The sequence below is a fragment of the Pleurodeles waltl genome, chromosome 7, assembly GCF_031143425.1.
Source record: "Pleurodeles waltl isolate 20211129_DDA chromosome 7, aPleWal1.hap1.20221129, whole genome shotgun sequence".
In the NCBI taxonomy this organism is placed as follows: Eukaryota; Metazoa; Chordata; class Amphibia; order Caudata; family Salamandridae; genus Pleurodeles; species Pleurodeles waltl.
The window spans coordinates 950,650,411-950,674,444 of record NC_090446.1 but is presented as its reverse complement, the minus strand read 5'-3'; the positions used below and the strand labels follow the sequence as shown (position 1 = coordinate 950,674,444).

Here is a 24,034-nt window from a genome sequence, read left to right as displayed (position 1 = left end):
GGTGGCACACCAGTACGCTGGACGACATTACCCACAGAGTCTACATCCAACAAGATTCATTACTTTAGTGAGAATGAGGGCAGAGTCACTGACATCTTGGTGGAATAGGGGGCTTTTAAAGTCATAATCTGGGGCCACTGCATTAGAACCTTAGATGGATGGAAGAGATGGGAATTACACTGTAGATGGAAACCCTAGAGAGGAAACTGAAAGCATTGGAGACAGCATCTCATGGCAACCAAGATAGATGAGTCCACATAGCGCAAATGGAGGGAAACGCCCACACCATTGAAAGCCTCGGATGACTAAACTATAGGGTAATACATTAATAAACACACACTCAATAGTATAACATGGGGGCTGCTCAGATGCCTAGCAAGATTGATCAAACTAACCGATTGGAGTATCCAAATAATTGGCATTCAGCACAAAAGTGCTGACATTATGTATACCCAATATGGAACGAATTAAGAATGTTACGAATATTACGTCATTTACTAAATCACTGGGCGTGATTGAGGACCTGGATTTAGAGTACTAGAGAAGTAGAGGGTTTGTCTCTAGAAGTCAGGGAGGAGTTGGATAAACCTCTGAAAGTTAAATTAAGGCAGCAATCATAGGCTTGGCCTCTGAAAAACCACTGGGGACAGACTGCCAGCCGAATTCTACAATGTAGATTTAAAGGTGCATGAGTTATACCCGACAGCTGTCCAAAAGGGACTCATACCTCTGGCGATGACCAAGCCTCTGATTGCATTGACTGAAACCCAAGGCCACCTTTGGTGGTGGTGGATGAAGGCTTATTACGGTTTGGCTGAAAATACTTAAAGGCAGTGCTGCAGCACATGGTATTTGCTGCAGTCATTCAAAATTATTGAGTGTGCGCAGGATGGGAGATCTATGCCCCCTGCATGATCGGTAGGGATATGAAGCAGGACCACCTGTTCTCACCTCTGATTTTTGCACTTGTTAGAGAACCAATGTCATCCGCTCCACTGGCACCAACTGAGCGTATATTTACAGCTGTATTTGCGAGATCTGTCGGGCAGGCTGACACTGATCAAGACTGACTTAACTGACCTATACAGTGTATCAGTGCTGAAGGTAAACCTGGTTACATGGTTAGAGTGACCCTTGTAGACTTTGGACTAATGTAGTGGGAACCGAGGACCTTTAGATATCTGGGTTTTAGGTGTACGCACTGTCATAGCTGCTATTTAGGGTAACACATTGAGGACAGGGTTTTGGAAGATGCTCTTTTAAGTGTTGGGCAAAATAGCCCCATTGAAAAGTTATCCCCTCGTTGGTTGTATTATTTTTCTAGACTATCAGTGATATTGCCATCATGGTTGTTTAGGGAAGTGAACATGATATGGAAAGATCTAATGTCAAACACAGAAAGTCATAAGGCGGACACCTCTGCTCTTCCAGACTCCTACATGCACCAACCTTACACATAGGGAAAACCAGATCCAGTGGTCAAACCTTTTTCTGTAGCGGTCCTAAAGCGTGGATTGACCTGCCGCTACATATGAGAGCCTCCTCACTTTTTGAATTCTGCAAGAAACTAAAAACCTGACTTTGAGTAGTTCTACTATGGCCTATGTGTGCCTTAAACGCACACCTTCTCAGCAACAGGATACCCTCCTGGATGCTAATACACTCTACAGATCCGCAGAACATAACATAAATTCTATCTTACACTATCGAATGGCAGTCTCTGGTCCCTGAACCAGGGGCAGCTCCTCTGCAATGGTGGAGGAACGTCTTCCCACTAGCTAAGAGCCAGCAGCAGAAAAATAAAACAATACTTGAATATTGTTTTATTTTTCTGCTGCTGGCTCAGCCAGCTTGTGAAGGGAAGGTCGGGGCTGGGCATCGGGAGCTGGGGGAGGGGGTGAAGAGAAAGTGCACTTAGTGCGCATGTGTGTTTGGACGGCCTAAGATGGCCGTCCAAACACAAATGCGCACCTAGTTTTCTCCAGCCCGGCTGTGTTGAACAGCTGGGCTGGAGAAATTGCACAGGCCCCAGGGTTGTGTCTGAGCGGCAGTCACTGCCACCCAGACCAATACTGACGCTGCTTACATGCTATGTTTATCATGTAAGCAGTGCTAGGATTGCTGGAGAGCCTGTTCTGGTGTCACAGCGAATGCTGGGACACCAGAACAGGCAAGGAGGACGAGCGAGGCAGCAGGAGAGGGCAGCGGCAGCGACAAAGAGCGGTAAGTAATTTTATTTGTATTTATTCCCCCCACACACACACCCACTCCCCTGTCTGTCATCCCCCCAACCCCGCCAGTCCCTTACTATTTGCGGCTGCCCTGAACTACAAGTTTTATTGCTAGGCAGTCCAGCCTTAGTAGGCCTTGAGGTGTTTCTCCTCCCCGTCCTTAAAATCTAAGATGATATCACTACATTTATTTGAAGGCAAGGTATAATAATTGACCAAACCTGAGTAAACTCCCCCACTTCTGAATGCGGTGGCATACTGCTGGAAAAGATGCCTATGATGAACTCTGAAATGGCATATGCCCCAGCACCCTGAATCGAGATTGCCTACCTTGAAAGAGCCTGCATGGGCACAAAGCCTGATGATGTGCAGAGGTTTCCACAACAATAGCATACCATTCTGGCAGTTCGTCACTTAACAGAAGATAGATAACTTGCTAAAACAACGTTGGGGTGGAGTTAGTCATAACATGAGATGCATAGTGTTGTAGTTATTTATGAATGAGAAAGGGAGGCAATTACTGACAGTTTGTAGGAGGCTGGCCTGGCTTGTAGTGGGTACCAGTGGTTCTTACACCTTATGCCATGTCCAGTTATCCCTTATTAGTAGAGTGTAGTAGTGTTCTAGCAGCTTAGGCTGATAGAGGTAGCTATAGCAGAGCAGCCAATGCTGAACTAGGAGGCATGCAAAGTTCATGCAATACCACTTATATCATATAGGTACTATATCATAAGAAAGACAATACTCTATTTTAGTGACAATGTGCCAAATTATCTCAGAGGATATACTCCCTTAGGAGGTAAGTAACATACACACAATATACACAAATATACACAACTAACCAAATCAGGTAAGTAAAACAGTCAGAAAGTAGTGCAAACTCTGTAGAATACAATAGGATGCAATAGGCCTAGAGGCAACACAAACCATATACTAAGAAAGTGGAATGCGAACCACGAATGCACTCCTAGGCAAGTGTAGTGTGTAGAGGGTTCTCTGGGAGTGTGAGAAAACACTAAGGGGGTCAAGGAGACCCCACCCCAAGACCCTGGAAAGTAGGAGTAAAGTACTACTATTTCCCCCAAAACACACTAAAGTCCTGATAAAGGATTTTGCAAGGACCACAACAGACTACAAAGGACTGAAGACGGATTCCTGGACCTGAAGACCTGCAAAGGAAGGGGACCAAGTCCAAGAGTCGCTAAAGTTTCCAGGGGGGGCAGGAGCCCACTAAACCCCGGATACAGGTGCAAAATGGCTGCCTCCGGTTGGAATAAGTACTTCTTCGTGCAGAATTTCTCCCATGGCGTGCTGGAGAATGCAGAGTTGTTTCCTTGGCAAAATACCACAAACAAGCCTTGCTACCTGCAAGAGTTGCGGTTGGAGAAAAAGTGTGCTGCCCAGGCCCAGGAAGGACCAGGATTTCGCCACTTGGGAGTGGAGACAGAGGGGGCCCTCAGAAACGTAGAGAGCCTACGGACAAGAAGGAAGCATCCACAGAAGACCTTGGACACAGGTTCAAGAAGTCTTAACACGGCGGTCGTCTCAACACTGCAAAGAGAGGTCCCACGACACCGGAGATCAACTCAGGGAGCTGAGCATCGCAGGACGGAGTGCTGGGGACCTAAGCTCGGCTGTGCATGCAGGATTTCTTGGAAATGTGCACAGAAGCCCTTGTAGCTTGCAGACCACACGGAGCACAGGATTACTGTCTGGGGAGGGGAGGCAAGGACTTACCTCCTCCAAATTTGGACAGTTGGACCACTGGACAGTCGGGGTCACTTGGGTCCACCACCTGTGTTCCAGGGGCCATGCTTCTCAGGATGAGAGGGGACTCAGAGTACAGGTGAAGCTGAAGTTTGGTGCCTGCTGGAGCAGGGGGAAGATTCCGTCGACCCACAGGAGATTGCTTTGTTGCTTCCAGTGCAGGGTGAAGGCAGGCAGCCCCCGGAGCATGCACCACCAGGAAACAGTCGAGAAATCCGGCAGGATGAGGCGCTACAATGTTGCTGGTAGTCATCTTGCTACTTTGTTGCAGTTTTGCAGGCGTCCTGGAGCAGTCAGTGGTCGATCCTTGGCAGAAGCCGAAGAGACAAGTGCAGAGGAGCCATGATGAATTCTTGCAAGTCGTAATCTGAGGAAAAGCCCACTGGAAAGACCCTAAATAGCCCTTAGAGGAGGATTGGCCACCTAGTCAGGTATGCACCTATCAGGAGGGGTTTCTAGCGACACCTGCTGGCACTGGCCACTCAGAGGCCTCCAGAGTGCCCCCACACCTCTGAAAGCAAGATGGCAGAGGTCTGAGACACACGGGAGGAGCTCTGGGCACCACCCCTGGGGTGGTGATGGACAGGGGAGTGTCACTCCCCTTTCCTTTGTCTAGTTTTGCGCCAGAGCATGGACTGGGGGTTCCCTAAACCGGTGTAAACTGGCTTATGCAAGGAGGGCACCATCTGTGCCCTTCAAAGCATTTCCAGAGGCTGGGAGAGGCTACCCCTCCCCAGCCTTTAACACCTATTTCTAAGAGAGAGTGTGTAACACCCTGCTATTAGAGGAAATGCTTTGTTCTGCCTTTCTGGGACTGGGCAGCCCAGACCCCAGGAAGGCAGAACCCTGTCTGTGGGGTGGCAGCAACTGTAGCTGCAGAGAAAACCCCAGAGAGCTGGTTTGGCAGTACTGGGGGTCCATAGTGGAGCCCCAGGATGCATGGAATTGGCTCCCCAATACCAGATTTGGAATGGGGGGACAATTCCACGATCTTAGACCTGTTACATGGCCATATTCGAAGTTACCATTGTGAAGCTACCTATAGGTATTGACTTATATGTAGTGCACGCATGTAATGGTGTCCCCGCACTCACAAAGTCTGGGGAAATGGCCCTGAACTGTGTGGGGGCACCTTTGCTAGTGCAAAGGTGCCCTCACACTTAGTAACTTTGCACCTAACCTTCAGCAAGTGAAGGTTATATATATAGGTGACTTATAAGTTACTTAGGTGCAGTGAAAATGGCTGTGGAATAACGTGTGCTTTATTTCACTCAGGCTGCAATGGCAGTCCTGTGTAAAGGTTTGTCTGAGCTCCCTATGGGTGGCAAAAGAAATGCTGCAGCCCATATGGATCTCCTGGAACCCCAATACCCTGGGTACCTAGGTACCATATACTAGGTAATTATAAGGGGGGTCCAGTATGCCAATTGAAATAGGTAAATGTAGTCACTGACCTATTGTGACAAATTTAAAGGCAGAGAGAACATGAGCACTGAGTTTCTGATTAGCAGAGTCTCAGTAACACAGTTAGGCACTACACAGGTATACACATTTAGGCCACAAACTATGAGCACTGGGGTCCTGGCTAGCAGGATCCCAGTGAGACAGGCAAAAGCCTACTGACATACATGTAAAATTGGGGTTAACATGCCAAGAAAGATGGTACTTTCCTACACAGTTCCACACCAGGCTATACTGGAAGTCATTAAGGCTCTTTGGAAGATCTTATATTCATTGGTCAAGATACCTGGACAGTGAACTAGTGGAGATTGATTGGGAAATATTCATGTTTATGCTCACAAGTTGTCCAGAAGTGCACAGCTTAAGCAGCTGCAGTGTTTTTGAAGAACACTTACCTTGCCCATTAACTAAGTGCCCTAGATGTGGGAATCCTATGGCGAAATTCTACCATGTGATATAGAGCTGTCTTGTAATTGCAGAATTCTGGATATCTCAGGGAAGTGACAGGGAGGAGCCTCCTTTCACATCTGAAACATGCCTGGTAGTCCTAATGCCTTGGCCTACTAGGAAAAAAGTTAGCAGCAGATTCATTGATTAGGCCTTGATAATTCCAAAACTGTGCAGAGCTATGAAATGGAAAGCCGTGAAGGTACCAGTGTAAAGTTGGGAAAATTAGATGATTAAATGGATGGGACGGGATGGGAGACTGTGGCTCCCCATGCTGAACACTGGAGGGAGGGCCTTAGATTCAGCGAATGCACAAGAGTGGCACTCTGCTGACGGACCTTGAGTACAATAGAGAGGGACAGGAGGTGACCCAAACAAGAGTGGATAAGAGGTTGGGGGCTGTACCATGCCTTGGGACCCTACATGAATAGCCCTCGTCCTGGAAAACCGCTACATAGAGAATATGAAGGACACGATTTGTTTAAATGGCTATGACAAACCCATTATGAGAGCTATTCAATTGAGGACCTTAAACTAAAATACAATTTCCTCATGACAACTATGCTATCTCATCTTCAAACGAATCGTCCGCTACTCCTTTATTTGAAAATCATCTGAATGTTCATATTCCAGAGGTGGCCACTGTTAAACAGATGTGGGCTAAAGACTAGTGATCACTGTAGGAGGCTGGCCTGGCTTGTAGTGGGTACCAAGGGGTACTTACACTCTGTACCAGGTCCAGTTATCCCTTATTAGTGTAGAAGAGGTGTTTCTAGCAGCTTAGGCTGATAGAAGGTTGCTATAGCAGAGCAGCTTAGGCTGAACTAGGAGACATGCAAAGCTCCTACTATACCACTGGTGTCATATGCAAAATATCATAAGAAAACACAATACACTGATATACTAAAAATAAAGGTACTTTACTTTTATGACAATATGCCAAAAGTATCTTATTGAGTACCCTCAGTATGAGGATGCCAAATATACACAAGATATATTTACACAATACCAAAAATATGCAGTAATAGCAAAAGGAAGTAATGCAAGCAATGTAAAGTTAAAGTAGATTGCAATAGGAGCACATAGGTATAGGGGCAACACAAACCATATACTCTAAAAGTGAAATGCAAACCACGAATGGACCCCAAACCTATGTGAGCTTGTAGAGGGTTGCTGGGACTGTAAGAAAACAGTGAGGGTTAGAAAAATAGCCCACCCCAAGACCCTGAAAAGTAGGTGTAAAGGGCACCTATAACCCCCAGAGAGCACAGAAGTCGTGATGGGGGTTTCTGCAAGGAAGACCAACACCAGCAAAGTAACAACAGTGGATTTCTGGACCTGAGTACCTGTGAAACAAGGGGTCCAAGTCCAACAGTCGCGACAATGTCGAGAGTGGGCAGATGCCCAGGAAATGCCAGCTGAGGGTGCAAAGAAGCTGCCACCGGATGGTAGAAGCTTTGGATTCTGCAAGAACGAAGAGGACTAGAAACTTCCCCTTTGGAGGATGGATGTCCCACGTCGTGAAGAAGCTTGCAGAGGTGTTCCTACGCAGAAAGACCGCAAACAAGCCTTGCTAGCTGCAAGGGTCGCGGATAGGGTTTTTGGATGCTGCTGTGGCCCAGGAGGGACAAGTATGTCGCCACTTGGATGAGGAGACAGAGGGGGCGCCCAGTAAGTCAGGGAGCCCTCACAGAAGCAGGCAGCACCTGCAGAAGTACCGGAACAGGCACTTGGAAGAGGAGTGAACCTGAGTCCACCCGAAGACACAAAAGAGAGTCCCACGACGCCGGAGGACAACTCAGAAGGTTGTGCACTGCAGGTTAGAGTGTTGGGGACCCAGGCTTGGCTGTGCGCGAAGGAAATCCTGGAAGAGTGCACAGGAGCCGGAGCAGCTGCAAATCATGCGGTACCCAGCAATGCAGTCTAGCGTGGGGAGGCAAGGACTTACCTCCACCAAACTTGGACTGAAGAGTCACTGGACTGTGGGAGTCACTTGGACAGAGTTGCTGAGTTCCAGGGATCACGCTCGTCGTGCTAAGAGGGGACCCAGAGGACCGGTGATGCAGTCTTTTGTTGCCTGCGGTTGCAGGGGGAAGATTCCATCGACCCACGGGAGATTTCTTCACAGCTCCTGGTGCAAGAAGGAGGCAGGCTACCCCCAGAGCATGCACCACCAGGAAACAGGCGAGAAAGCCAGCAGGTTGAAGCGATACAAGGTTGCAGTAGTCGTCTTTGCTACTTTGTTGCGGTTTTGCAGGCGTCCTGAGCAGTCAGCGGTCGATCCTTTGTCAGAAGGTGAAGAGAGAGATGCAGAGGAACTCGGATGAGCACTTGCATTCGTTATCTGAAGAATTCCCCAAAGCAGAGACCCTAAATAGCCAGAAAAGGAGGTTTGGCTACCTAGGAAGGAGGATAGGCTAGTAACACAGGTAAGAGCCTATCAGAAGGAGTCTCTGACGTCACCTGCTGGCACTGGCAACTCAGAGCAGTCCAGTGTGCCAGTAACACCTTTTTTCCAAGATGGCAGAGGTCTGGAGCACACTGGAGGAGCTCTGGGCACCTCCCCTGGGAGGTGCAGGTCAGGGGAGTGGTCACTCCCCTTTCCTTTGTCCAGTTTCGCTCCAGAGCAGGGCTGGGGGATCCCTGAACTGGTGTAGACTGGCTTATGCAGAGATGGGCACCATCTGTGCCCATCAAAGCATTTCAGAGGCTGGGGGAGGCTACTCCTCCCCAGGCCTGACACCTTTTTCCAAAGGAGAGGGTGTAACACCCTCTCTCTGAGGAAGTCCTTTGTTCTGCCTTCCTGGGCCAAGACTGGCTGGACCCCAGGAGGGCAGAAACCTGTCTGAGGGGTTGGCAGCAGCAGCAGCTGCAGTGAAGACCCGGGAAAGGCAGTTTGGCAGTACCCGGGTCTGTGCTAGAGACTCGGGGGATCATGGAATTGTCTCCACAATGCCAGAATGGCATTGGGGTGACAATTCCATGATCTTTGACATGTTACATGGCCATGTGCAGAGTTACCATTGTGACGCTATACATAGGTAGTGACCTATGTATAGTGCACGCGTGAAATGGTGTCCCCGCATTCACAAAGTCCGGGGAATTTGCCCTGAACGATGTGGGGGCACCTTGGCTAGTGCCAGGGTGCACACACACTAAGTAACTTAGCACCCAACCTTCACCAGGTGAAGGTTAGACATATAGGTGACTTATAAGTTACTTAAGTGCAGTTGTAAATGGCTGTGAAATAACGTGGACGTTATTTCACTCAGGCTGCAGTGGCAGGCCTGTGTAAGAATTGTCAGAGCTCCCTATGGGTGGCAAAAGAAATGCTGCAGCCCATAGGGATCTCCTGGAACCCCAATACCCTGGGTACCTCAGTACCATATACTAGGGAATTATAAGGGTGTTCCAGTATGCCAATGTGAATTGGTGAAATTGGTCACTAGCCTGTTAGTGGCAATTTAGAAAGCAGAGAGAGCATAATCACTGAGGTTCTGGTTAGCAGAGCCTCAGTGAGACAGTTAGTCATCACACAGGGAACACATACAGGGCACACTTAGGAGCACTGGGGCCCTGGCTGGCAGGGTCCCAGTGACACATACACTAAAACAACATATATACAGTGAAATATGGGGGTAACATGCCAGGCAATATGGTACTTTCCTACAATCACTAGTGAATGCCACATGAAACTGAACAAGTTGAAAAGTGTAATTGTTAAATGTTGTTATAATGATATCAATAAATCAATAAAAATCTTTTGGAAAAAAGTGCTCCATGAGGACTTCACACGAAGATTACCCCGGAGGGTTTACCGTTTACCCTAGTAGGATTACAGATAAGTGAATATTCTTTATTTTGTCATGGAATATTCGATGTCACTCCAACCAAACTTGGTTAAATATGATATCATGTAATTGAATCAAGAATTACACAAAATGTTTAGGGACATTGAATGTGAAGGATATTATGTATCCAAAGCTCGTTCGTTACTGCACTCCTTTTTCTCCTTATTTGTAACTTGGAATGGGTCCGTTTTCTGTATGACAGGAATCAGGAGCCAGAAGTACTTAAGCAATCTGCAGTCACAAACCCGACATTTACAAAAATACACAGGGTTTGTGACCGCAAAATTGAGTTTTATTATGTGTTAAATCACTTTTGTGATTCGGAAAAGATAGTTTACCAAAAGTCAGTGTGCAGTTTGCTGCCATTATTTGCAACCTGTCTGTTATGTTAGTCTTTATATACGAAAATGAAGAACCAGGGCCAGTAGTGGTATAACCAAGATGCCATATCCTACGTTGGAACTCTGTTATCCACAAAACACCCTGGGGAGTCATACCATTCCCTGACAGACAAGAACATGAAAAAGATTTTGTGGCTTGGATCAAAAATGATTGCTCTGTATGTGAAAACAGGTAATCCTCAAATGCATCTATAAAAGTTGTTTCTCTTTCCATAGGTCTATAAAAGCATTAATGCAATGGAGAAAGAAGTGGAAGCTTTGTCCAAATCAGCTAGTTTGTTTGAAGTTAATATTGGAGATTTCAAACAGCTGAAAGCATGCCACAGGGAAACAGTCTTACTTAAGGAACTGTGGGATATGATTGTCCTGGTAAGAATGACTCTTGTTTTGTAATATAAATTATTAATATGATTTTTTATGATACCATTGTTCTAAACAAATGAAAAAAAAACAACGTGCACCACCAGTTAATATGACAATCATCGCATCACCTGAGTAGTCTACGTCACATAGAGTCAGGGTGTTAGAATTGGGTTTCTAGTTGGCAGAGGTATGCACCCTGCCCAAGCAAGAATCACAGTCCTAATCAGGGTAAGTCAGATACACACCCTCAATTAACATGTGCTCACCCTCTAGTAGCTTGGCACAGAGCAGTCTGCCTTTACTTAAGAGGCAATGTGTTAAGTGTTTGTGCAAAACTTAAAGCAGTACAATAGTGAAACACAACACAACTAGATACCATACCTGGTTAGAAAGATAGAGCTTAATTTATTGAGCAAAACACGACCAAAACGACAAAAATCCAATTAGTAGAAGTCGAGATATGAACTTTTAAAGAATAATCGTAAATGTAGTGCTAAAAGCATAAAGCACAAACTGGGACTGTCTGGTTGTGCTAGACTGGGTCAAATCTGAAAAGTCAGGTTGACTAAGATGGAGCACAGGTCAGATACAGGGACCCCCCTTGTCCCTCCGAAATCAGTACATTGGTTCTTAGTTGTGACAAGAACAAGATGCGAGGAGCAAAGGAGTTGATGAGTTGGTGTCAATCCCGCAGATGTAGGCAATGTGTCGGTTTCGAGCCACGCAAAGGTGAAGATGCATTGCGAATGGAGATGATGTGTTAAGCAGTCAGCAGATGGTCAATCCCTTTGCAAAACCCCACTTTTCACAGGAGCAAAGGTAAGAAACTACACAAAGGGCAGGAGGAGTGACCCCACCTGCCTTGCACCATCCCTTAGGTGTTGCCTGCGAGGTGAACCCTCCATTTCATTTTCCTCCATCTTAGATGGAAGGTAAATAGCCAATGGGGTTTAGGGAAGTGACCCTTCCCACAGGAAGTGGTGACTATAGTGGGTGCAGCCACCCAAAGCTAAGTGTCCCATGGGACACTACCAGCTATCCCCTAAGACGCCCACTAAATTCAGTATTTAGTGGTATAGGTGGCTGATCTGGTTTGTAGTGGGTACTTACACCTTATACCAGGTCCAGTTATCCCTTAATAGTGAAATGTAGTAGTGTTCTAGCAGCTTAGGCTGATAGAGGTAGCTATTGCAGAGCAGCTTAGGCTGATTTAGGAGACATGCAAAGCTCCTGCAATACTTCTTATAGTTACACAGTACTTATACACAAGTAAAGACATTACCCAGTGTTACCAAACATAAAGGTAGTTTATTTGGGTGACACAGTGCCAAAAATATCTTAGGTGCAATACACCTTCTGGAGGTAAGTATTATACACAATATATACACTAGACACCAAAATAAGGTAAGTAATTAGACATAGGATAGTGCAAACAATAGGAAATGCTATAGAATGCAATAGGAGAAAATAGGTCTAGGGGCAACGCAAACTATATACTAAGAAAGTGGAATGCGAATCACGAATTCCCCCCTAGACAAGTGTAGTGTGTGCAGAATCGCTGGGCGAGTATGAATACAGTAAAGGTAAGTAAATTACCCCACCCCAGAGCCCACAAAAGCAGGAGTAAAGTACTGCAAGTGTCCTTAGGACACACAGGTAAGTAAATGACCCCACCCCAGAGCACAGAAAAGCAGGAGTAAAGTACTGAAAGTGTCCTTAGGACACACTACACCTCATGATTGGAATTATTGCAAGAACCAACCAAGTCTGCAAACAACAGACAGTGGATTCCTGGACCTGAAGACCTGCAGAAGAAGGAGACCAAGTCCAGAAGTCGAAAGAAGTTACAGGCAGGACAGGAGCCGCTGCCAACCCAGAAGAGGGTACAAAAGAAGACTGCAGAAATGCACCCTAGGAAGATACCAGCGGGTTCCCGCATGATGCAAAGGATGTCCCATGTCGTGAAGTTGGATGCAGGCGAGTTTTGGCGCTGGATTCCCCCAACAAGCCTTGGTTCCGGCAAAGTCGCGTTTTGCGTCAACTAGGTGCTATCTGGACCTAGGAGGGACCTGGGGGCCTCAACTCTGTGTGAGGAGGAAGAGGGGGCTCTCGGCACTTCAGAGAGCCCTCAGGACACCAGATAGCACCCACGGGAGTCCCAGGACACTGGGACAAAGGAGGTGCAAAATGCGGTTGGTGCAGCACTACTGTAGGAGGCTGGCCTGGCTTGTAGTGGGTACCAGAGGTACTTACACCTTGTGCCAGGTCCAGTTATCCCTTATTAGTGTAGAAGAGGTGTTTCTAGAAGTTTAGACTGATAGAAGGTAGCTGTGGCAAAGCAGCTTAGGCTGAACTAGGAGATATGTAAAGCTCCTACTATACCACTTGTATCTTATGCACAATATCATAAGAAAACACAATACACAGAGTTACTAAAAATAAAGGTACTTTATTTTTATGATAATATGTCAAAAGTATCTCAGTGAGTACCCTCCGTATGAGGATTAGTTATAAACACAAGATATATGTACACAAACCAAAATTAGGTAAGTAATAGCAAGAAAAGTAATGCAGTGTAGAATCACAAAAGGTGGCAATAGGAGCACATAGGTATAGGGGCAACACAAACCATATACTCCAAAAGTGGAATGCGAACCACAAATGACCCCAGGCCTATGTGAGCTTGTAGAGGGTCGCTCGGACTGTAAGAAAACAGTGAGGGTTAGAAAAATACCCCACCCCAAGACCCTGAAAGGTAGGTGTAAAGTGCACCTACTACCCCCAGAGAGCACAGAAGTCGTGATAGGGGGATTCTGCAGGAGGAACAAACACCAGCAATGCAACAACAGTGGATTTCCGGACATGAGTACCTGTAAGACAAGGGGACCAAGTCCAATAGTCGCGACAGTGTCGAGAGTGGGCAGGAGCCCAGGAAATGCCAGCTGAAGGTGCAAGGAAGCTGCCATCGGTTGGAAGAAGCTTGGAGTTCTGCAAGAAAGAAGAGGACTAGGAACTTCTCCTTTGGAAGACGGGTGTCCCACATCGCGATGAAGCTTGCAGAGGTGTTCCCACGCAGAAAGACCGCAAACAAGCCTTGCTAGCTGCAAGGGTCGCGGTAGAGGTTTTTGGGTGCTGCTGTGGCCCAGGAGGGACCAGGATGTCGCCACTTAGAGGAGGAGACAGAGGGGGCACCCAGCAACCCAGGGAGGCCTCACAGAAGCAGGCAGCACCCGCAGAAGTACCCTAACAGGCACTTAGAAGAAGAGAGGCTTGGCTGTGCACGAAGGAAATCTTGGAAGAGTGCACAGGAGCCGGAGCAGCTGCAAATCACGCGGTACACAGCTTTGCAGTCTAGCGTGGGGAGGCAAGGACTTACCTCCAACAAACTCGGACTGAAGAGTCACTGGACTGTGGGAGTCACTTAGACAGAGTTGCTGTGTTCCAGGGACCACGCTCGTCAGGATGAGAGGGGACCCAGAAGACCAGTGTTGTAGTCTTTAGGTGCCTGCGTTAGCGGAGGAAGATTCCGTCGACCCACAGGAGATTTCTTCGGAGCTTCTGGTGCAGAATGAAGGCAGGCTACCCCCAGAGCATGCACCACCTGGAAACAGTCGAGAAAGCCGGCAGGATTAGGGGCTACAATGTTGCTAGTAGTCGTCTTGCTACTTTGTTGCGGTTTTGCAGGCATCCTGAGCAATCAGCGGTCGATCCTTTGGTAGAAGGTGAAGAGGGAGATGCAGAGGAACTCTGATGAGCTCTTGCATTCGTTATCTAAAGAATTCCCCAAAGCAGAGACCCTAAATAACCAGAAAAGGAGGTTTGGCTACCAAGGAAGGAGGATTGGCTACCAAGAGAGGTAAGAGCCTATCAGAAGGAGCCTCTGACCTCACCTGCTGGCACTGGCCACTCAGAGCAGTCCAGTGTGCCCGCAGCACCTCTGTTTCCAAGATGGCAGAGGTCTGGGACACACTGGAGGAGCTCTGGGCACCTCTCCTGGGAGGTACTGGTCAGGGGAGTGGTCACTCCGCTTTCCTTTGTCCAGTTTCGCGCCAGAGCAGGGCTGGGGGATCCCTGAACCGGTGTAGACTGGCTTATTCAGAGATGGGCACCATCTTTGCCCATCAAAGCATTTCCAGAGGCTGGGGGAGGCTACTCCTCCCCAGCCTTCACACCTATTTCCAAAGGGAGAGGGTGTAACACCCTCTCTCAGAGGAAATCCTTTGTTCTGCCTACCTGGGCCAGGGCTGCCTGGACCCCAGGAGGGCAGAAACCTGTATGAAGGGTTGGCAGCAGCAGCAGCTGCAGTGAAGACCCGGGAAAGGCAGTTTGGCAGTACCCGGGTACTGTGCTAGCGACCCGGGGGATCATGGAATTGTCCCCCCAATACCAGAATGGTATTGGGGGGACAATTCCATGATCTTAGACATGTTACATGGCCATGTTCGGAGTTACCATTGTGATGCTATACATAGGTAGTGACCTATGCATAGTGCACGCACGTAATGGTGTCCCCGCACTCACAAAGTCCGGGGAATTTGCCCTGAACAATGTGGGGGCACCTTGGCTAGTGCCAGGGTACCCACACACTAAGTAACTTTACACCCAACCTTCACCAGGTGAAGGTTAGACCTATAGGTGACTTATAAGTTACTTAAGTACAGTGGTAAATGGCTGTGAAATAACGTGTACGTTATTTCACGCAGGCTGCACTGGCAGGCCTGTGTAAGAATTGTCAGAGCTCCCTATGGGTGGTAAAAGAAATGCTGCAGCCCATAGGGATCTCCTGGAACCCCTATACCCTGCATACCTCAGTACCATATACAAAGGAATTATATGGGTGTACCAGGTCCCTAGCACTCTATCCTGTGACGCTCAACTCGCTGAGTTGACCTCCAGCGGCGTGGGACCATTCTTTGTAGTGTTGCACCAACCGCGTTTTGCACCTCCTTTGTCCCCATGTCCTGGGATTCCTGTGGGTGCTGCCTGGCATCCTGAGGGCTCTCTAAAGTGCTGAGAGCCCCCTCTTCCTCCTCACAGAGAGTTGAGGCCCCCAGGTCCCTCCTGGGTCCAGCCAGCGCCATTTTGACGCAAAATTCAACTTTGTCGTAACCAAGGCTTGTTGGCGCCTTCCAACACGAAATCACGTCTGCATCCATCTTCACGTCGTGGGACATTCTTTGCATCACATAGGAACCCTCTGGCATCTTCCTAGGGTGCATTCCTGTAGTGTTCGTCCAACCAGGGACTCTTCTTTTGCACCCTCTTCTGGGTTGGCAGAGGCTCCTGTCCTTCCTGGAACTTCTTTCGACTTCTGGACTTGGTCCCCTTCTTTTGCAGGTCTTCAGGTCCAGGAATCCAGCAGTTGTTGTTAGGACTTGGTTGGTTACTGCAATATCCCAATCACGAGGTGCACTGTGTCCTATGGAAACTTGCAGTACTTTACTCCTGCTTTTGTGGGATCTGGGTTGGGGTAATTTACTTACTTTTACTGTATTCTTACTCTCCCGGCAATTCTGCACAGACTACACTTGTCTAGGGGGGACTTCGTGATTCACATTCCAATTTCTTAGTATATAGTTTGTGTTGCCCCTAGACCTATTTTCTCTCATTGGATTCTATATCATTTTCCATTGTTTGCAATATCCTATGTCTAATTACTTACCTTATTTTGTTGTCTAATGTATATATTGTGTATAATACTTACCTTCAGAAGGAGTATTGCCTCTAAGATATTTTTGGTACTGTGTCACCCAAATAAACTACCTTTATTTTTGATAACACTGAGGGGGTCATTCCAACCTCGGCGGTAAGCCGTGCAGAAGACCGATATAACACCGCCGCGGCCGCGGTAAACCGCCACGGTCATTCTGACCCACAACAGGCAAACCGCCAAAATACAGACATCCACAAAAGTCCGCCACACCAAAGGCCAGCGAGAAACTGGCGATGACCAAACCTCCACCGTCACGCCAACAGAAATACGCCCACACTATCACGACACACGAATCCACGCGGCGGTCTTTCAACCACGGTATTCCATTGGCGGTACATACCGCCGCCCTCGAAATACACACACTCGTACAAAACACTACCACATTGGACAATTCAAAATACACACACCTGATACACATACACACACCACTCCCACACACCCAATTAAATATAAAACACACACCCACATCACCCACAAACCTCCACTCCTAGAGATTCGTGAACACACACCGAGAAAAGACATCCGAGCACCCAGACGCCCAATTCACTGTCACCCAGCAATATTTGCACGCACTTCACACAACACAACAATACACATCACCACACTTAGCACCACACAATCCACCCCACACATCACCCACACCACCCCATGGCACCGCAAAGACACCCCAGGTTCTCTGATGATGAACTCAGGGTCATGGTGGAGGAAATTGTACGAGTAGAGCCACAGCTGTTCGGGACACAGGTGCAGCACACCAGCATTGCCAGGAAGATGGAGCTATGGAGCAGAATAGTGGACAGGCTCAACGCTGTGGGACAGCACCCAAGAAATCGGGAGGACATCAGGAAGAGGTGGAACGACCTACGGGGGAAGGTGTATTCCATGGTATCCAGGCACAACATCGCGGTGCAGCGGACTGGCGGCGGACCCCTACCTCCTCCCCCAGAATTTACAACATGGGAGGAGCAGGTCTTGAACATCCTGCATCCTGAGGGACTCGCAGGAGTAGCTGGAGGAATGGACTCTGGTAAGTCTCATCTTCACTACTTCATCCCCCCCACCCCACCTGCATGCCAACTCATACCCCCACCCTCACCCCCACCCCCATCACACCTACTCCTTGCAAATGTCTCACCATCACAACCCACCCATCCCAACACCTAGCCCTGCATGCGTCCACAAAGCATGGACACCCATCACCAAAGCATGCCCACTGCACATACACATACACCCCCCCCAAACCACCGTCACAACAGCCCCCACAAAGGAATGCCAGCACTGGGGTACACGGGCACCCACCCATTGCACGCTATGGCACACACAGAAGCAATAACCATACTTTTATACCCTTGCAGGACCCGAACGCCAGGTCACCGCGCAGGAGGGTCCACAAATGTCCACTCCACCCCCAGAAGAGGCCCACAGTGAGGACAGCAGCTCTGTCTCCCTGGATCTAGATGACCAGCCCGGTCCATCGGGGACCTCGGGACAGTCGGTTCCCCTCAGGCAGCCACAGGCCACAGCAGACCTTCCCCCCTCTGGGAACACCAGCACAGCACCCACCCAGCGGGCCCATACCTCTGTCCCCAAGACACGTCAATCAGCGGTGTGTCCACCACTACAGGAAACCCAGGCTAACCCAACACCCCAACAACAATAGGGACCTGGTGGCAGTGGCAGTGGTCACACGGTCCAGGGGACAGAGGCCCAGGGAAACAGGGGAACTGGGAGGGCTGCTGTGCGACAGGGGTTGGACAGGCCCAGGGAACCCACTCTCCACGAGGCCCTCTCCTCCATCATGGGAGCATACCACCACTCCCAGGAGACGATGGCGACGGTCCTGGCCAGGTTTCAGGAGATCCAGTTTCTGCAGGAGCAACAGTATATGGGGTTCAGGGAGGAACTAAGAAACATCAGTTCGGCCATGGGTACCATCGTAGTGGCCCTGAATCAGGTAGTCACCACATTGCGGGACACTGTGGCACCTCAAAGGGCCCCTGACACTAGCATGGACCAAGAACTGCCTACCACCTCCGCTGGCGCTAGTGGACAGGAGGCCCCGACACAAGACCAACAGGCCACCAGAACCCCACCCCCTGCAGAAGGAGAACCACCCCGCAAGCGGGCCCTGAGATCCAGGAAAAAGACAGAGTAAGATGTCAAGACCCCCGCCAGCAAAGGATACCGCCCTGATTGTCATCCCACTGTCCCACATTGTCACCCTGTCCAACCTTAAACTGCCCCTGCTCCACTTTCCACAGGCATTTGGACAATGCACCTGTGATACTGATAGTCTGGACTCTGCCATGGACAATCCTCCCCCATCACCCCTCACCGATTTGCAACCACCCATCCAATTTAGAGCACTTAAATAAACACACTTATTGCACAAAACAATCTGGAGTCTGGCTGTGATTTTGAACAAATGTATTAGACATGACCGTGCCAAAATGTTCATTTACATTGTGATGCCAACAAACCGCTGTCACACAGCTGTAGTCCATGGGGAAACAAAGCAGATGTCACGCAGTGGGGCCCACATCTCTGAAAACGGAAGGGAAAGTCACAACACAGTTACCATACACTGGGGGAAAAAGTCAGACAGTAGAGAGGTAGGAGTCTAGTAAATGTAATATGCCGGTGTGTACTCTTACCTGTGTATCATTGAAAATACTCCTGTATTACTGTGTTCCTGTTCTCTATGTCGTCCTCTTCGGCTTCCTCCTCTTCACTCTCCACAGGCTCCACAGCTGCTACAACACCACCATCTGGACCATCTTCCTGCAGAAAAGGCACCTGGCGTCGCAAAGCCAGGTTGTGAAGCATACAGCAGGCCACAATGATCTGGCACACCTTCTTTGGTGAGTACATTAGGGATCCACCTGTCATATGGAGGCACCTGAACCTGGCCTTCAGGAGGCCAAAGGTTCGCTCGATCACCCTCCTAGTCCGCCCATGGGCCTCATTGTACCGTTACTCTGCCCTTGTCCTGGGATTCCTCACTGGGGTCAGTAGCCATGACAGGTTGGGGTAACCAGAGTCCCCTAATAGCCACACCCGGTGCCTCTGGAGTTGACCCATCACATACGGGATGCTGCTATTCCGCAGGATGTAGGCGTCATGCACTGACCCAGGGAACTTGGCATTAACATGGGAGATGTACTGGTCAGCCAAACACACCATCTGTACATTCATGGAATGATAACTCTTCCGGTTTCTCTACACCTGTTCACTCCTGCTGGGGCGGACCAAAGCAACATGTGTCCCATCAATGGCCCCAATGATGTTGGGAATATGTCCCAGGGCATAGAAATCACCCTTCACTGTAACCAAATCCCCCACCTCAGGGAAAATGATGTAGCTCCGCATGTGTTTGAGCAGGGCAGACAACACTCTGGACAACACCTTGGAAAACATAGGCTGAGACATCCCTGATGATATTGCCACTGTTGTTTGAAATGACCCACTTGCAAAGAAATGGAGTACTGACAGCACCTGCACTACAATAGAGGGGGGATCCCTGTGGGTTGGCGGATGGGTGACATCAGGTCTGCCTCCAGCTGGGCACACAGTTCCTGTATAGTGGCTCGGTCAAGCCTCTATGTCAGTATGACATGTCGTTCCTCCATTGTCGACAGGTCCACCAGCGGTCTGTACACGGGAAGATTCCTCCATCTCCTCGCATGTCCCAGCGGACGGTGCCTATGAAGGACAACAGCGAGCACAGACTCAATCAACCCACAGGTACGTAACCACAGCTTGCACATAACACGATTCCCAATGCATTGTATCGGTTGTATGAGTGTTGATGCAAGGCCTAGGTATGTGTGACGCAGTTAAAAGTAAGCCATGTGGGCCCTTGAAATGACGGCTGCCTGACCTGTGAAGTGCGACAGTGGGATGTGAGGTCAATGCGCTGGCGTGGCACACCGTGGCGGTAGGCGGTCGAAGACCGCAGCGCAAAGCCGCATTGGTTAACATTGAACCCTATGGGTTTCAGGAGCCAATGACGATGTGCGCCGGCGGTCGGGGTACGTACCGCCGCAGTACGCACCGCCGCGGGCGTGACCGCCATTTTCTATCTGCTTAATCACTCGATACCTGATCTTCCACAGGAGAGGACCTACACTGCAAGTGCTGCTGTGACCTCGGTCTGGAAGAGACAATGGCTCATGCGACTGGGGAAAGGGCCCCTGCCTTCACTGCGGAGGAGTTGGAGAAACTTGTGGATTGGGTCCTCCCCCAGTATACGCTACTCTACGGTCCTCCAGACCAACAGGTAAGTACACTGGGACCATGTTTAGTGGGCAATGCCTGTGTTGAGTGGGGTGGATGAAAGATGGTGGGGAGGGCAGCGATTGAGGCATGCATCAAACGACAGATGAGAGCATGTGCCACATGGCAAGGGTGGGGATGGGGGGCCACTCACATCGCGCATGCAGAAGGTGATGACTATTTTTCTCTCCCTGTACATGTCACATAGGTCAGCGCCCACCAGAAAGTCGCTATTTGGCGTGCCATCGCCAAGGACGTCCGGACCCTGGGGGTCCACAACAGACGGGGCACCCACTGCCGGAAGAGGTGGGAGGACATCCGACGCTGGAGCAGGAAGACTGCGGAGGCTCAGCTGGGGATGGCCTCCCAACGTGGGAGGGGTGCCAGTCGTACTTTGACCCCCCTGATGTCCCGGATCCTGGCGGTGGCCTACCCCGATTTGGATGGGCGCGTGAGGACATCACAGCAGACACAAGGGGGTGAGTACAAACACATTCTGCTGACTTTGCGCCCAGTGGAGGTGTCTGGGTGGGGGAGTAGGGCTGTGGGTATCCCTAGGCCAGGGCGATTTCTGTAGGCTAGGCCCCTCCGTAAGGCATGGCCCTGTGCCCCCGCCCCCCACCTCTGTAGGGTGCCAAGTACAGGTATCCATGGCCCTGTGTCATCTATGTGTGCAGTTGTCGTCCATAGCCTTGTAGGCCATGTCCCACGGATTGCGTAGTGGACCCCAAGTGCGCGGCGTAGTGCAGGGGGCTTCTGTGTCTGTCCTCTCCGCCAACGGTGTCGCCAATGCATGCACTCAACATGTCTTTATTTCTCCCCCCCACCCTTTTTTGTGGTCTTCCTGATCATGTGTGCATTAGCATCATCAGGCGGAGGAGAAGTGGCATCGGACCACGAGGGAGCTGCATCCCACATGGCCCTGGAGGGCCATGCAACGGAGTCCGAATACACCAGTGGGACGGAGGGCGAGGGGAGCTCCACAGCGGGGACTCGTGCTGATGTCAGTGACAGCGACTCGTCCTCTGAAGGGAGCTCCTTTGTGGTGGCGGCAACATCCGTGCCCCCCGCAACAACAGGTACGGCCGCCACCCAGCGCACCAGCACCGCCCTCCCAGCAGCCCCTCAGCGTTTGCCCCGTGCCCGCTCACCCAGGAAGGTGGGCATCTCATTCGCCCCAGGCACCTCAGGCCCTGCCCCTGTCACCCCTGCTGCCCTCAGTGAGGAGGTCATTGACCTCCTGAGGACCATCATTGTTGGGCAGTCTACCCTTTTGAATGCCATCCAGGGTGTAGAAAGGGAGGTGCACCAGAGTAATGCATACCTGGAGGGCATTCATTCTGGTCAGGCTGCCCATCAGCGATCGTTCAACTCTCTGGCCTCAGCACTGACGGCAGCCATTGTCCCTGTCTCTAGCCTCCCCCTGTGAGAAGGTAGCCTCTTTCTAGCCTTGTTACCCCCACTTTTGGCCTGTTTGTGAGTGTATGTCAGGGTGTTTGTCACTGTTTTCACTGTCTCACTGGGATCCTGATAGCCAGGCCTCAGTGCTCATAGTGAAAACACTATGTTTTCAGTATGGTTGTTATGTGTCACTGGGATCCTGCTGGTCAGGACCCCAGTGCTCATAGGTTTGTGGCCTATATGTATGTGTCACTGGGACCCTGTCACACAGGGCCCCAGTGCTCATAGGTGTGCATGTATATGTTCCCTGTGTGGTGCCTAACTGTCTCACTGAGGCTCTGCTAACCAGAACCTCAGTGGTTATGCTCTCTCATTACTCCCAAATTGTCACTGACAGGCTAGTGACCATTTTTACCAATTTACATTGGCTTACTGGAACACCCTTATAATTCCCTAGTATATGGTACTGAGGTACCCAGGGTATTGGGGTTCCAGGAGATCCCTATGGGCTGCAGCATTTCTTTTGCCACCCATAGGGAGCTCTGACAATTCTTACACAGGCCTGCCACTGCAGCCTGAGTGAAATAACGTCCACGTTATTTCACAGCCATTTTACACTGCACTTAAGTAACTTATAAGTCACCTATATGTCTAACCTTTACCTGGTAAAGGTTAGGTGCAAAGTTACTTAGTGTGAGGGCACCCTGGCACTAGCCAAGGTGCCCCCACATTGTTCAGAGCCAATTCACTGAACTTTGTGAGTGCGGGGACACCATTACACGCGTGCACTACATATAGGTCACTACCTATATGTAGCTTCACCATGGTAACTCCGAATATGGCCATGTAACATGTCTATGATCATGGAATTGCCCCCTCTATGCCATCCTGGCATTGTTGGTACAATTCCATGATCCCAGTGGTCTGTAGCACAGACCCTGGTACTGCCAGACTGCCCTTCCTGGGGTTTCACTGCAGCTGCTGCTGCTGCCAACCCCTCAGACAGGCAGTTGCCCTCCTGGGGTCCAGCCAGGCCTGGCCCAGGATGGCAGAACAAAGAACTTCCTCTGAGAGAGGGTGTCACACCCTCTCCCTTTGGAAAATGGTGTGAAGGCAGGGGAGGAGTAGCCTCCCCCAGCCTCTGGAAATGCTTTGTTGGGCACAGAGGTGCCCAATTCTGCATAAGCCAGTCTACACCGGTTCAGGGACCCCTTAGCCCCTGCTCTGGCGCGAAACTGGACAAAGGAAAGGGGAGTGACCACTCCCCTGACCTGCACCTCCCCTGGGAGGTGTCCAGAGCTCCTCCAGTGTGCTCCAGACCTCTGCCATCTTGGAAACAGAGGTGCTGCTGGCACATTGGACTGCTCTGAGTGGCCAGTGCCACCAGGTGACGTCAGAGACTCCTGCTGATAGGCTCCTTCAGGTGTTAGTAGCCTTTCCTCTCTCCTAGGTAGCCAAACCCTCTTTTCTGGCTATTTAGGGTCTCTGTCTCTGGGGAAACTTGAGATAACGAATGCATGAGCTCAGCCGAGTTCCTCTGCATCTCTCTCTTCACCTTCTGATAAGGAAACGACCGCTGACCGCGCTGGAAGCCTGCAAACCTGCAACATAGTAGCAAAGACGACTACTGCAACTCTGTAACGCTGATCCTGCCGCCTTCTCGACTGTTTTCCTGCTTGTGCATGCTGTGGGGGTAGCCTGCCTCCTCTCTGCACCAGAAGCTCCGAAGAAATCTCCCGTGGGTCGACGGAATCTTCCCCCTGCAACCGCAGGCACCAAAAAGCTGCATTACCGGTCCCTTGGGTCTCCTCTCAGCACGACGAGCGAGGTCCCTCAAATCCAGCGACTCTGTCCAAGTGACCCCCATAGTCCAGTGACTCTTCAGCCCAAGTTTGGTGGAGGTAAGTCCTTGCCTCACCTCGCTGGGCTGCATTGCTGGGAACCGCGACTTTGCAGCTAGTCCGGCCCCTGTGCACTTCCGGCGGAAATCCTTCTTGCACAGCCAAGCCTGGGTCCACGGCACTCTAACCTGCATTGCACGACTTTCTAAGTTGGTCTCCGGCGACGTGGGACTCCTTTGTGCAACTTCGGCGAGCACCGTTTCACGCATCCTCGTAGTGCCTG

The 24,034-nt window shown here is 49.9% G+C and overlaps 1 protein-coding gene across 1 annotated transcript in view; it reads left to right on the top strand.

The window, feature by feature from the left end:
* The window catches only part of DNAH17 (dynein axonemal heavy chain 17), a 7,556,186-nt gene that overhangs the window by 1,646,786 nt on the left and 5,885,366 nt on the right, over positions 1 to 24,034 (top strand). The window contains exon 12 of the mRNA XM_069201738.1: positions 10,375 to 10,527. Coding sequence (XP_069057839.1) covers positions 10,375 to 10,527 — 153 coding nt within the window. The remainder of the gene's footprint in view (positions 1 to 10,374; positions 10,528 to 24,034) is intronic.